Source organism: Gadus morhua, chromosome 17, assembly GCF_902167405.1.
Source record: "Gadus morhua chromosome 17, gadMor3.0, whole genome shotgun sequence".
In the NCBI taxonomy this organism is placed as follows: Eukaryota; Metazoa; Chordata; class Actinopteri; order Gadiformes; family Gadidae; genus Gadus; species Gadus morhua.
In genome coordinates this window covers 9,796,996-9,812,527 of record NC_044064.1, presented here as the reverse complement: position 1 = coordinate 9,812,527, position 15,532 = coordinate 9,796,996, and the positions used below count along the sequence as shown (strand labels likewise).

General features: G+C 44.2%; 1 protein-coding gene and 1 non-coding gene across 2 annotated transcripts; one reads left to right on the top strand and one right to left on the bottom strand.

Moving 5' to 3' along the window:
- Positions 1 to 7,985: 7,985 nt before the first annotated feature.
- LOC115530066 (U1 spliceosomal RNA) lies at positions 7,986 to 8,149 on the top strand. Its single transcript, XR_003973707.1, has one exon. It is a non-coding gene; the product is annotated as a U1 spliceosomal RNA (small nuclear RNA).
- A 1,111-nt stretch (positions 8,150 to 9,260) lies between these two features.
- On the bottom strand, positions 9,261 to 15,532 carry tmem88b (transmembrane protein 88 b). The gene is made up of 3 exons (XM_030339178.1): positions 15,189 to 15,532; positions 12,336 to 12,800; positions 9,261 to 10,344 (listed from the first exon to the last, which is right to left on the bottom strand). Exons 2-3 carry the CDS (start codon positions 12,792 to 12,794, stop codon positions 10,051 to 10,053), a joined length of 753 nt encoding a protein of 250 aa, XP_030195038.1. The 5' UTR covers positions 12,795 to 12,800; positions 15,189 to 15,532; the 3' UTR covers positions 9,261 to 10,050.

The following is a 15,532-nucleotide window of genomic DNA, read 5'->3' as shown; positions in this document are numbered from 1 at the left end:
ATGTTGATGTGGAAAATAAATGCTGTAGTATTCAGCTCTGACCTTAGCATGTACTTAAGGCAACCTCAGCTGTCTATAAGCAAGCTACTACTAAATACAAGCATCATATTCCTGCCTATTATTAAAAGAATCTATAATCATCAAATTTATTGTCCATAAAACAATTGATTTGGTTTGGAGCATAAACTTCAGATTATTGATAACGAGGCATACCTAGTTAGGACAAGATGGTAAAACTTCTAAACATCTCGGCCTAGTTCCACAATTAGTTTTTTGTATTTGTTGACAATTGCCAGTGTACACGGAAGCAAGACGTTGTTTCTCTTTGTTTTGTTCTCTTTGATAAATGTATGGGTGTCAATGGACGGAAAATTTGTGTGTATTTCATGGATGTATTCTAAGAGTTATTACTCACATGTTGGTGAGTGTGATTTGGGTTTTTGTAATTAATGAGTAATCTTAAAAATCACACATAAAAAGCAAATTATCTTTATCAATAAGTTGGCATTAATAGCATTTGGTTTGTAGAAAAAAATGTGGGTAAGATTGTTGTTGGTTTTGCATGGTTGACCTCTTTTCAATTCCTCAATACTCCTGCAGAGGGCAGTGATGTACCTTGATGCCTTTTTAATTATGGGAAATTCAAGAAGTACAGAGCAGTGCATGAAACAACAAGTTGTAACTTTATTCATCTTATAATGGGTCATTTCAGTTTTAATTGTATATGTGGGATCTAGATATCCGATTAATGATTGCAGTTTGTTGGCCAAGGCGTTGTTGTCATGTTGAAGCCAGTAAAATGTTAGCACCATGATGTGGACTCTTATATGGATATTATATATATATATATATATATATATATATATATATATATATATATATATATATATATAGATTCTTCAGTGGGACTAACCCGATAAATATTTTTGAAAACGAAATATTGGTTGGGACAAACACAACTGCTTTCACCTTTGTATTATGTATTGACGCAATTATGTCCACCAATCGGTTTTGTGTGCTTACGCAAAGGGAAAGAAAACCTTTCATCCACTGCTCTTCATCGCCTTATATTGAATAAGCTTCCATCACTCCCTTTTTCGGAAAAATTGGTAATGACGGATTAATGGCAAAAAAATAGACTGAATTTCCTTTATTTTAGTAAAGATTGGTTGCAGTCACTGAGCGCAGCATTGCTTTTATTTGAAGGCCTGTGAACTTTGGCAGGACCCAGTCCAAAGGGTGGAAATGCAGTCTGTGATTCATTGTTTAGCACATTGAATATGTTCTGCTTTAATCTGTGTTTAATCTGGCTTCCAGCCACTAGTTGGTGAAGAAAAGCCTCCGGGCATCCCACTGTGTCCACATCTGCTTGACAACATGGTGAAGAGAGAGAGCCAATGGGTCTGAGGTGGCTCAGAATTGTATAAGGCTCAACATGACAGAATTCTTGAAATTCTTCTAGCTTGGTGCATTTTTTTCTTTCTTTTTACAAGTAGCTATACACATTCCTGACTAAATGATTAATGGACTGCATTTATATACCATTCACCCATTCATGCAGACATTCACACACCAACGGCGGTGTCAATCAAGCAAGGCGACAGCCAGCATGGTTGGCTGTCCAAAAGCCACACACTTTGAGGATGATGGTGGCAGGCCACACCTTTGTGCAGAGATGCAATGAGTGACAGGTGCACTGTTGCACCGTTAACCCGGGTCGACTAGAGACGCAGTTTTTTTCCCATCATGGTGTGGCACCATCATGGTGTGGCAACAATCTGAGCCAAATCCCACGAGATTCTTCAGTGGGATATTGGCAGCTGGGAAGGACTTTGTCATTTTGGTATGCGGCCTTTCTGCTGAAGCCCTCCCAGTGTCAATACTTGAGCCAATTTCCAGGAAGGGCTAGACAGATTTGGACCCATCATCAAAGAAATTAACAACAATGCAAAGTGTTTTCACTGTTCCGATGTCTTTCTTCATGCTGATTTCATGGAGAGCAGTGGAGCTGATGTGAGTGTTTGCTATCATATATATACTTTCTGGGTTTATTGAAATAGCTAAGTGATCATACATTCTGCCATTTTGGAATTAGTGATCGCATAACAAATACAATAATTACCGCACATCTGGCATTACTGTCCGTGCGTAATCAGACGGAACAGGGGTCTCCGTCTCAAGCAAGACCGGCCATTGTCAGAACTCATAATGTATTATATTAATGACGGTATATTCAAGATTCAAAGATTCAAGATTCAAAAAGCTTTATTGTCTAGTATGTTGCCATACTAGAAAATTGTCTTTTGACTGAAGGCTTGGAGGTGTGTGTGTGTGTGTGTGTGTGTGTGTGTGTGTGTGTGTGTGTGTGTGTGTGTGTGTGTGTGTGTGTGTGTGTGTGTGTGTGTGTGTGTGTGTGTGTGTGTGTTATTTGTGTGTGTGTTATTTGTGTGAGTTCTTTGAGGAATGAGTGTTCTGTGTGTGTATAGCTATGGGGATGAATGATTTTTTGTAGACAGCTTTCCTGGCCAAAGGCATTCTGAATCTTCTGCCAGAAGGAAGTAGATCAAAACAAGGATGGATGAGTGGGTGGGAGGGATCTAAGAGGATGGAGTTGGTCTTCCTTCCCACTGCCTGGATATACAGATCCTCCAGCGCTTTCTGGTGTATTCCTATGTTTCTGGTGTATTCCTTAGCTTGCTTGCTTGCTTAGTTAATCTATTAAGTCTGCTTTTGCTTGCGTTTGTGAGGAAGCCGTACCAGGATGTAATGTTGCAAGTGATGATGGATTCCACCAGAGATTGGTAGGCAGTTGACAAAATGTCTTTACTGACATTGAAGGTGTCTAGTTTCCTCAGGAGATACATACGTTGTTGTCCCTTCTTGTAAACCCCATCTGCATGCTGGCTAAAGGACAGACGTTGGTCGATCTCTGTGCCAAGGTATTTGAACTTCACCACCTGTTCAACTACTTGTCCTTCCAGGGTCAAAGGTGAGGAAAGTGGATGTGGGGTGTTAGATGCCCTCCTCCTATGGCAACACAGTTCTTTGGTTTTGCTGATGTTCGACTGCAGTGAGCTTTCTTTGAACCACAGGGCCATTTCAGTGATATATTGGGTGTACTTGGACAGGGTGCTTTGATCTGTCAGTTTGGCCACCAAGGCCAGATCATCTGCATATTTAAATAGCTTGAATCCACTGATGTTGCATGTGATCTCATTGGTGTATATTGAGAACAAGATGGGAGACAAGACACAACCCTGTGGGACTCCAGTGTTAAGGATGATGTTGGACGATGTTACACCCTGGACCTTTACATGCTGGGGTCTGTCCTTTAAAAACTCCTTGATCCAAAGTGTCAGTGCTGGGTTGACCCGAAGCTGCTGAAGGCGATGCAGGAGTGTGTTGATGTTAACTGTATTAAATGCTGACGAGAAGTCCATGAATAAGATCCTGACCAAGGAGTTCTGGGAGTCCAGGTGCTTTGTGATGGTATCCAGTAGATGTAATGTAGCGTCCTCCACACCTCGTTTTGGCTTGTAGGCAAACTGCAGTGGATCCAGATTCTCACCGATGGTGGTGGTGAGCTCTCCTGCAACAACTCTCTCCATGCATTTGCACAGGATAGAGGTGAGTGCCACTGGTCTGAAGTCGTTCAGAGCTTTAGCCCGGGGCTTTTTGGGAACAGGGATGATGGTGGTCTCCTTCCACGCCCTGGGAACAAAACTGGCATCTAGGAAGAGCTGAAACATTTCCGTCATTACACCGCCCAGCTGACTTGCACACTCCTTCAGTATTCTGCCCTTCAGCCCATCTGGTCCAGGAGCTTTGGAGGAATGGTGATGGGAAAAGATGGATATAACCCGCTTCTCTTCTATGCAGATAGATTCTGGGGGGTATAGGAGAGTGACCATTTCCTCCATAGAGTCAGTGTTGTTGAATCTGGCATAGAAGGTGTTGAGTTCTTCAGCAAAGGCAGCAGGGTCTGGGCATTGTACTGCAGCAGTGTTCTTATTCCTGCCCATCATGGTGTTTAGGCTCCTCCATGCATGCCTTATATCTCCACTGATGAACTTCTCCTCCATTTTGTTTTTGTAGTTGAGCTTGGCCAGCTTGGTCTTCTGCTTTAGCTCCTTTTTCAGCTCTTTAACTCTCTGCTGGTCACCCTGGATGAATGCAAACTTTTTAAAATTGAGACAGTTCTTAAGGTCTTTGGTTATCCATGGCTTATTGTTTGCAAAGATCTTAATTTGTTTGGTGGGAATAACACTATCAGCACAGAATGTGACGTAAGAGCATATGGTATCGTACAACAGGTTAAGGTCACCATTGCATTCCCTGAAGAATTCTTCCCAATCTGTCAGCTCAAAACATCCTTTCAGTCTTTGAATGGAGTCTACCTCCCATGCCATGATGGTTTGGGCCTGTACTTTTTGGTTCTTCAATTTTTGTCTGTACTTAGGCAGTAGTAGTATTACATTATGATCTGAGGACCCAAGGGCAGGGCAGGGCTTGGATACATATGCACCCGGGATGTTTCCAAAACATAAATCTAGTCTCTATTCAGCCGTGTTGGCGTTGTTACATACTGTTCTAACTGTGGGAGAAGTGCGGTGACGTCACATGTGTTGAAATCTCCCATCAGAAACACGGGCTGGTCAGATGCCCTGGAGACATTCTAAATGCGCTCTGCTGCCAGCGCGTTGTCAGGGCCAGGGACATTAACAAGAATTACTGTTATTAATTGAAATTCACGGGGAAGATAGTGGGGACGAAATGACACAGACAAGATTTCGTAGTGTCGTGAGCAGTGCATCTCACGAACTGTGAAGTTCGTTGCCCATCTGTCATTTACAACCATGCATAGACCACCTCCGACTGATTTCCCCGTTACTTCTTTGTCCCGGTCAAAGCGTATGAATGTAAAGCCATCCAAGCACACTGTAATGTCCTCAGTTAACCACGTTTCAGTGAAACAGAATAAACTTGTACTCCGATAATCTGAATCAAGCTTAACAAGTGCCGCAAGTTCATCCATCTTATTACGTAGCGATCGCACATTTGACAGAGTGAAAGCAGGTAGTGGTAGTTTACTTCCCCGTCTCCTGATCCTGTTCCTGATCCCTCCTCTCGATCCTCTTTTCCTCCTTCTCTTCTTTATAAGCCGGTGTGTTTGTATGAGATCCAGCTGTTCTGGTGACAAATCAACTGTTTTGCAAGCATATCGCAGCTCCAGAAGGTCCGCTCTGGTGTAGGTTTGTCTCGATGCCATTTGATGCGCGGTGACCCCAGCAGAGAAGCTATCTTCATATTCCGTCGTGGATTGATGTTTTAATTCAATCGATGCAGAACTCTCACTATCCATACTTCACAAACGTATTGCACCAGTCTAACTGGACAAAACTTGAAAAAAAGTCGCTATATAATGTTTAAAAAAGCCTTCAATCACGAGTCGCTCAACAGAGGAGCGCCCCGCGTCTCGTCAATATCAGTGTCAATATTATTTATATTGATGAACTCTAACGTTCTAATATATACTTTTCTGTATATATAGCCTATGTTTTCTCTATTTGGAATTCAGATGACGTGGGCACTTGTAGTTTGTCGTCACAACTTGAAGAGTTATGGGGCCCTATCTTGCATCCAGCGCAATTGACGTTGCTAGTTTGCAACGGCGCAGAGCGTTCTTTTCCCTCCACCGACACGCGTCGGTAAATTAGGGAATGATCTTGCGCCTAAAGGGGTGGTTTGGTGAAAGGAGGAGGCGTGTTCTGGCGCAAACGTTCCCTGGTGCTATTTTGCAGTTTCAGAAAACAATTCCGCCACAAACCAGGAAATACCTGGTTTAAAGTCAATGGCGCGTTGTTCAGATGTTATTTTAAGGGCGCATTCATAATGTTGCTTGTGCACCTCGCGCATATACTTTGCTTCTCTCATCTACCCAGCCACACATTCTTGGTAAATTATTTGGGAAAGAACAGCTGATACAGTGGTAATAAGTTGTATTTTTAAATCAATGCATCTGCAAACACCGTACAGCAAATACATATTTTCTTGACACAGACATCGTGTACAAGCCCATAACTTTTAGGATTGATGAGTATTTGATCGTGAGAAACCATTGTTTTACCACGAGTGAGTGTTAAAAAGAATGAATGAATGCGGGCACGCGTATGTGTATGTGTAAAATAATTAATGATTGCCGTCGCGCATGTGTGCGTCCATCTGTTTAAACACACGCAAACTAAACACGTAACGCATAATACAGTCCATGGCAATGTATATTAACGAGGGGGAATATTAGGAACACAAATCGATAACGATAATGCATACAATACTGGTAAGAAACGATGTTTGTTAATGCATTGCGTATATCTTGGACAATACATTATTATTAGAGCTGTCAGCTAAACGCGTTATTAACGGCGTTAACGCAACCCAAATTTAACGGCGTTAAATTTTTTATCGCGCGATTAACGCAATTATTTTATAAAAAAAAAAAAAAACTTTTTTTTTTTTTTTTCTTAGGCTCAAAACAAAGAAGCAGTAGCCTGACTGCTATGTTCAAATGACATTTGTTCAAAGCAGTCGTTTAATTGCACTATAGGCTCTTTTTTTGTATCGTCCTGTTTTGATCAGTGTATATGCCAATGTTGTTATCAATAAAAAATCATTTGCACAAGGCAAGCCGATGCACTTCACCATGTTAATAAGAGAATTAAAATGAGAAGAATTATGGGACAAAAAAATCAAGGGATATTTAGCATAGAAAAAGAATTTGCGATTAATCGCGATTAATTAGAGTTAACTATGACATTAATGCGATTAATCACGATTAAATATTTTAATCGCTTGACAGCTCTAATTATTATACATATAAATGCACTCATGGCTCTTAAAGAGGATGGGAGATGGCACTCTCATTGGTTTATTGAACGTTACGCCCAAACCACACCTAAGGCTACTTCAGGGCAAGATTTGCGACTCATTTATCCGCCGGTAAAATAGCAACGTATCGCCATACAACCGCCCACAAAGCTACTTGCGTTTGGCGCATCTCAATTAAGTTTCAGACGTTAGAATAGGGCCCATGTGTGTTCCAGATACCAGCCTTCCGAGTTGCATGTGGGGAAATCTCCCAGCTTTCTTGCGGCATTTCACGGAGGCCCGCCCCCTTTTGGTCGGGCCACCTCGGAATTCTGAGAGTATTCAGATTTCAGCGATGACGCACTCAACAAAAATACCTGCATCCATGAAGAAATGTTCTTTGTATTTGTACCACGTTGGTTATTTAAATGTCGATTTGAAATGCTCTTACACACTTAATTACATTGCTACTTTATTCCTGTCACCAATTTATCTATTACTTGGTCTTACTGGGCGTGCAATACAATGTAAAGTTTTGTTGATTATGAGCTGGTTTGCTAAAGAGGCTAATGTAGCTGACAATAAACAACGACTAGCCAATGACATGACACAATCACAAAGAAGAACGGGAACGCTACAAGTGCTACAAGACAGGAAATGACCTCCCAAGTGCAACTCGGAAGGCTGGTGTCCGAGGCCTCTGGAACACACCATTAATTTGTCCGTGGAGGTGGCCGTTTAGTCATTCATTAGCCCTGTTTTGCGTTTTATTAATAGAAAGTAATGTCGGCCAGATTGTTGTTGGTCTCTCGTGCAGGACATGTGGTGGATGTAATTCCTCAATGCTCTGCAGAGGGCAGTGATGTGCTGGGACCCGTTTATTTAGCTGGATACCCCAAAAGAAGAATACAGAGTTGTATGATGGGAAACAACAGAGATGCAGCTATAAGCATTATTTATATTTTTATTACATATTTCAATTGTATCTTTGGGATACGGAAATCAGAATGCTTGAATGTAGTTTCTTAGCCAAGGCGTTCTTGTAGTCGGTTAAATGTGAGCACCATCATGTAGACTCTTATGTGGGAGACTCAGTTCAGCACATGAGCCGTGTACAACTCATACTTACCTGGCAGGGGAGACACCATGATCAAGAAGGTGGTTCACCCAGGGCGAGGCTCAGCCATTGCACTTCGGCTGTGCTGACCCGTGCGAATTCCTCAAATGTGGGAATCTCGACTGCATAATTTGTGGTAGTGGGGGACTGCGTTCGCGCTCTCCCCTGATAATGTTGTTCAATGTAATGAAGAAAATATAGGAACTTACAATCAGTGTATGGTGTGGCTTGTATGTGTAATGTCCTATAAGTTAAGATAAGGATATTTAAGAGTACTGTATATTCAGTTCAGTTGCAATTGGCTGCCATTCATTTATCTTATCCTATCTTATTGTTTATTGGTTTGGTTTTCGCACAGCAGCAATGGTAGAGAAGGTCCTGGTCTTATTTGTCTCTCGTCCTCCTAGGTCAATTCATTCCTAGGTGAACCAGGGATTAGTCAAGTCAAGTCACTTTTATTTATATAGCAGAATTTAAATACAATGTGCTATATAAATAAAAGCGCTTTACATTTGCAGAAATCAGGGTTGGGCAGGACAGTTGTTGAAAGGGGCCCAGGGATACACAGGTCTTGACTAAAAAATAAATTTATGAAATAAGTAGAAAATAAGTAGAAAGAGAGCAATACAAATAGTAAGAACATGGTTAAGGGTGTTAAGGCAGTGTGCAACTTCCATGAGGATATTTGTCGGTAGACAGGACTTTAAGGAAAGAAGTGTTGTATTTCAGTATATTGTGACGCTGAAATACTAAAAACTGATATTGAATACTAATTTCAGACTGAATTCTGAGTTAAACTGAATACTGTGGAACACAGAACTGCATACTGCGATACTTTTATTGCAATTTTTTTTTTGGTTTTGTTTAACTCTGAAGCATGAAATGTTGAGTTAACAAGAAATCTATTTTTGCAAATCGCAATCAAATCACAAAAATCACTCATTTGCAATCACAACACTGAGCTTATCAATGGCTATTTAAATTGTTGGCATTATCATCAAGCCATGGTTCGGTGGGCTCCTCCACTCGGAGACCTGACATTTAATGAGTCTCTCGTGTTGCACGTTGTTCCCATTAAAAAAAAACAGTAATTCCACGGTGAACCGCTTGTGAATATGCGAAGGCTGCAAAATGATATTTAATTTGTGCATTTAAATCAGTTGGTGTATTACTATATATTTATTATAAGAGTTATTAAACACAGGTCGGTGAGTGTAAGGTACATCTCACATGAATGAGGGATGTTTTTACACACTAAAATAATCAGACACATTGCACATTAGTTTGTAAGAATTGTATTTATATAACAAATACCAGGCGAAACAAGTATACGTTCCTGGTTTGTAATCTAAGCTAAAGCCATCGCTAAAATCGAATCCATGGTGGAAATTCATAATAATTAACGATTTTATTGTCTTTCATTTCAGTACATCCTGTGTATGTAATAGATTTGGTAATAGATTGGGCCCAATTCCTAGCTAAAGGTAGAGCCAGTTGGCTGCAGTTTTAATAAAACACATTTCCAGACATTTTGACATCTCTGTCTAGAATGAGTGAGATTGATGCTCACATTGCCCCAGATCTAGTGGAGACCTTTTGTCTCAGGTCTTTGCCTAACAGCTTTTACCCTGCATCATCCTCTTGTTTTGTCCCCAAACCTCAACCCCCCTCCTTAGTAAGACCACCCCCATATTGAATCCCCCAAATGGGTGATTCTCACAACAACATCATTCCTGGTAGTGGGGGGTCTTGCTGCATCAGTATGCGCCCTGCCCCCCTCATTAAGTAACAGTAATCTCCTGCAGTAACCAGCCATCGATGGTGCCCTCCTCACCACATATTACAGTGAATGACTTGAACCGTACAACCTTGATTGTCCCTCGCAAAGGGACGTTTTTTGAAGGTTTAAACTAGAAACTAGCAAACAAAAAATACAAAATTACAAATTTAATTCAGGGGCCACTTTTGCCCCCGGGCCACAAAAAGTGGCCCGGGGGCCACTTTGAAAAGTGGCCCCCGATTGAAAGCTGATTGTCCCCCCACCCACTCCTTCCCTCACCTCCACGACGCTACACCCACACCTTCCCCTTCCCGCTGGCAGAGCCCCCCCGCGGGCCCCCCCCCGGGCAGCAGCAGCCGGGGGCCAGGCCGCGGTGCTGCGTGGCGGGCAGGTTCTTGTAGACGGCGCGGCTGTAGGGGATGAAGCAGAGGCCCAGCTGGAGGTGGCGGGCCAGGCGGCAGTAGGCGGCCAGGGCCAGCACCAGCAGGGGGGTGACGAGCAGGAAGCCCACCACCAGCAGGGCCACGCAGCCCCCGTCAGACAGCAGGTCGGAGCAGTAGCGGGAGGTCCCGTGGGGGCGCACCTGGAGGCGGGGGGGAGAGAGAGTGGGGGAGATGAAGAAGGGGAAGGTGAGGGTTGAGAGGTAGCAGGGTGATGGAGAGGGGAGAGATGGAGGAGGGGGTGAGGTAAACAGCGATAAGAGAAAGGATATGGGAGAGAGGGAGAGCAGGAAAGAGGTATGGGAGACGAGACTTGAATAAATAAGAACAAATAGTTTCCACCAATCACACTCCCTCAATTGACCTATTAGTTCTTAAAACTATGATGAAAGTAAATGTATTGCCTATCGTTTAAAGTTATATCTTTACCATCAACTGATCTATTATATATATTCTAGCTCTAGGTTCAGGTTGGTGTTCAGGGTATGAGAGGGATCGCGGTGCAGCGGAGACGATAAGGGATGATGAACCATGAATGGAATGCAGGTCTGCGGTGTGTGGTCAGATAGTGCTCAGTGTTATGACACACACACGCTCACACGCATTGTGAGAGCCCCTCTTCTAGGGCTTAAATGACCCATGCCAACACATTCAAACCCCCAACCAACCCTTGAAAAACAAACAATGTCACTCTACTGTATCTTTACCCCTTGCTACTTTTCTGTGCTTTTTTATACCTCTGAATCCAATGTCTGGAGAAAAGTTTCAAATTTCAAATGAAAGTTAAGGTAGCTGTTAACAATTGTTTTTGCTTGTGTAGGGTTCAGTTGGAACCAGGTATGGCTGGTGGGTTGGGGGTCTAGGAGGAACCGAGCCAGGGAGTGATTGAGAGGTTTCCTATCAAGGCTTAATCCCCCTTATCTGTTGTGAGGGGTGAGAGCCGCAGGGCTGGAGGAAGAGGAGGAGAGATGGAGGAAGGGAGGGGGACATTCCCCAGCAGATTGGCCAAGAAGGAATCAACTATATATTTTATAATTATAAGGCAGATCTGGTCGTTGCTTCATTTTAATGTTGACATGTAAAATACGGCGTGCACTAAACATTCAAGTTCGCTCTGTCAGGTGTCAGACCTCCAGTTCCCTCGTGTTTTGAATTTTGTAATATCTTATGTTCAATATCGTGTGTCGTGTGTACTACTAGATTGAGTTCTAACAACTAACTACAAACACCTCATTATTGAACATCTAACCAGTGACTTTTGGGATAACGGCGAGTAAGGTAGAATGTTAATCTCCCCCTTATTTGTTTTCACTCTCTCCTTTCCCACCCATCTCTCTCCCCCTTGCTCGCCCTGGCTCTCTGTCGCTCCCTTAATCCCCTCTGTTAATCCGGAGTCACATGAGGTGTAGTCAAACTGGCGGGAGTCCCAGAGCTGGGGGGTTTTCCGTGTTCATTAAGATGCTCTTTTGAGGAGATGTGTTGTAGCATCCCATTCAAAGCCCCTGAACCAGAAGGACTACTTAGGGGAGCGATGTCGCTACGGAACCAGCCAGGTTAAGAGGCCCTCCTGACCCGGGGTGCGCTCCAGTGATCCCCCGGGTGTTAGGACTCAGAACGACCCTGAACCCTGACTTGTCATATCCTGAACCCCCCCTCTGTCGTTGGGTGGGTCAGAGAAAAACGTGTTTGGAACTCCGAGAACGAGACTGATGAACGTGCTAATCTGTCGCTTAATGGCAACATGCAGCTATAGGTGAGGTTTGATCATGTCGGGGGCTGGATTTGGACTCCTTGCCAAGATGTACAGGGTTCGATCTCTAATATTCGTTACCTAAGATACTTGCCTCCTTAATGATATGTATCTGAACTCATTGTGACACGCTTTGGATCACAACATTTGCCCCGCCAGGGGTTCCCTAGCCTTCCCAAGCCATACCCCCCGTGGCTTGGCTTTTCGTCCCAAGGCCCATCAATATTTTACATATTCAGGCCTCCCTAGGCCGATTTATAAAACAGGCCTGCGGAGGCGATGCTGCCAGCCACTTTTGGGACGCGACACCCAAGTTGGAGACCCAACAAATCCATAGCGATTAAGACATCCACTAAGCCAGCTCAACAGAGGAGTCCTCCTTACCGTGGAATGGCAGAGGAAGCCGAACGCCACCATGGTGGTGGCGGGCGTCAGGATGGTGCCAAACACCACCCCGGCCAGGCAGGCGTTGATGGCCGCGATCAGCAGGTTCTGGGCCGTCACCAGCACGGAGCACGCCCAGCAGTCCAGAGAGCCGCGCAGCTCCAGCGGGGCGTCGCTCCCTCCTCCACCACCGCTCTCGGCGGCAGAGTAGGGCGGAGGCACCACCACGAGCGGTGGCGGCGTCTCTAAGCCTCCGCCCATGCCCACGGCGGTGGTGGAGGCCAGGGAGTTGGAGTGCTGGAGGTGCTGGTGGTGCTGGTGGTGGCCGAGTTGGGCCAGTTGCTGCTGCTGGTGGTGCTGGAGCTGCTGGTGGTGGTAGTGGTGGTGCGGGGGCACCTCCTCAGACAGGTCCAGGTTCTGGTGGTGAGCCCCCTTCTCCAGAGTACCAGACATACTCATTGGGAACTGGAGGGAGGAGAGGGAAGGCACAATTAAAACATTTGATAAACAAATAGAATAAAACAAACTCATTAAATGTGTCTTCCAATAAATGGCCGTAGGGCCATTTGGCATGCATGGTTAATGGTATATGGACTGAATTTATGTAGCGCTTTTCTAACTAGTGGCCACTCAAAGCGCTTGCAATATCACATAACATTCACCCACACATTCACACACCGACGGCGGTGTCAGCCATGCAAGGTGACAGCCAGCTCGTTGGGTCTTGCTCAGGGACACCTTGACACACAGCTTGGATGAGCTTGGGATCAAACTAGCAACCGTCCGGTTATCAGCCTCTCTCTACCTCCGGCGCCACATGCTTCCACACATATTGGTAAACCAATACATACAATAAACGAGGAATGATTCAGTCAGAGGAGGATTGAGGTGTCTGGCTCTCCAGCCAGTGACTCCATGGTGCCGGGCTTAAAAGACCCCAGGTTCTTGTTCAACCGTGGGCCGGAGGTCTTATCTATGTGAACAGGAAGCTTGCCTCAGAGCATGCCTGCCTGTAATGATGAGACGATGGCTATCTCAAAGCTGATTGGCAGAAAAGGAAAGGGGGCCCCCTGTTTATCGGAGTGTGTGGCAGAGAGTTGAAGGGCATCTTGAAATGAAAGCGTGTTTTTGTGTTCCACACAGCATGTAGCTGCTCTGTGTCTGGGGAGTGCAGGGTGGATCAAGGGATGGTGCCATTACATTTAAACAAGGTTTGATGTTGTTGCCCAAGGGAAGTGGCAATCAGAGCATAACTTACTCCCGTAATGAAATACTATTGATATATTATGCATGCCACTTTCAACCCGAGTCAAAGTAGGGGACTTGCAGCTAGGATACTTTCTCTGTCACCATAACACTTGGGCAAATATACTTGGCTTGCCGACCAGAAGTCTGACAGTGTAAGCTTGTGAATATGCGGCCAACCACATTTTTTCATTTTTTGTTTAACTGGTTGCTTCAAAGTAACCAAGAAACGGCCGCTTTTATAGAAATTAAGTAAAGTCAATAATTCCTCTTTGAAATGTAGAAGGTTGAACTGAAAAATGACTTGAGTGAAGCACTTGTGTAAATACACTACGGTGGATACATTCAACAGAGCGGCGGTGAGATATTTTAAAATGAGACACAGCTGGCTGTGGCAGAGTTACTATAGAGAGGAAACATCTTGGTTAGACTGTCTCTCTAGGCTTCTCGCTAACTTCCTAAATCGTCTTCTATCTAAATAAGACCATGTATAAACTCTTGAACCACGACCTGAGCATTTTGTAGGCCAGCCATCTTCCATCCCAGCTAGCTTGGTCCATCAGTTAGCAGAACGGTAGACCTGGCCATCCATTAGCTCAATGCTAGCCCCAGCCATACATCAGTAGGAGCTAGATGTTAGATGTCATCCTGTCTCGCCAAAAAATGCTTATTCCGTTGAGCTCAGAGTAACTTGTGCAAGTCTAGTATTAGTAATGGATTGCTGCACAGTGTTTGCTGGTAAAATACACAAACCTTTCAAACAACTTATGATGGATAGATGGACAACCAAAAGTTCCCTGTCTCCTACTTTCCAAACTGTTCTTACGACTGCGACTCAACAATAAAGTAGTGCATCAGGAATACCGGAAGACAGCAATTGAAAATAACTTCTGAGAAAATGGCCTTTGTTTACTTTCCAAATCTGTCCCCCATTGTTTGCACAAGTGTTGTGTTGTCCATTCCAAGGTCATGGGTTTTTCTGTGTGTGTGGGGGTTTTCATTGTCCCTAACACACATCTGGTTGCCACTAAATGTTTGTTTTCTGAATAACAATAACCTGAAGCCCAAATCGTTATGTCCTCAACACTAATTTAATGAATGGAAGATTCACTAATCAGTAGTGGTTAAGACCCCCTCTCCCTGACCTAGAGAGTTTGATGCTGCATTCACAAGTTCTATTGTTTCACGATTCCATTGTGTTAAAACAAAAGCAGTGGCTTGCATCGATTGTTTTCTTCTTGGCAGTCTCACGTCCCTCATTGAGGTTATTTAGATCTCCCATGCTTTAGTTTACTAATTAATCCTAGCTTTGTTTACGGTTCATTTACCATGTATCCGAACTTGGTTTCAATTTAATTATAATAAAGTTTACGGTGACTGCTTCATTTGTGTAACGATTTATCCATAATTGTCCACGGGAAGTTAACGCAGAGAATTAAATCACTTTTAAACGTAAAAAACAAACTCGATTTACAATTAATCCAGAGTGTGCTGAATTGTGCCTGAAAGTACCACCGGTCGGCAGACAGTGAATAAACGTTCAGGTGTTTCATGCGTGAGAGAGTGGTAGTGTTGGTTCTCCGGGGCTGAGAGAGGTGTCGTACTCACGCTCTGGTGCGGGGTCCGTTGGAACTCGAGCTGTGGGTCCTCCAGGTTACGGCCGGTTGATCTCCTCTCCTTTCAGAACAGCCTCTTAAAACACTTCTCCGAACCAAACCCGTTGGCCCTCAAAGCACGCCGCCGTGTGCGCCGGGGTCTGTCCTGGCTCCCCGCTCCCGCCGTGCTTCTCGTCTGTGCAGGGCTCTGCGCTGCAGGTCAGAGTGGCGTTGGCTGTGATGTATATGTGTCTTTAAAGCGATGCACCACTAATCCCCTTCCCTCCCCTCTGCTTGTCTACTTTCTTATCTGTCCCTGATGGTATGCCGGTATGTCAGCCTCCCGCCCACCTCCAT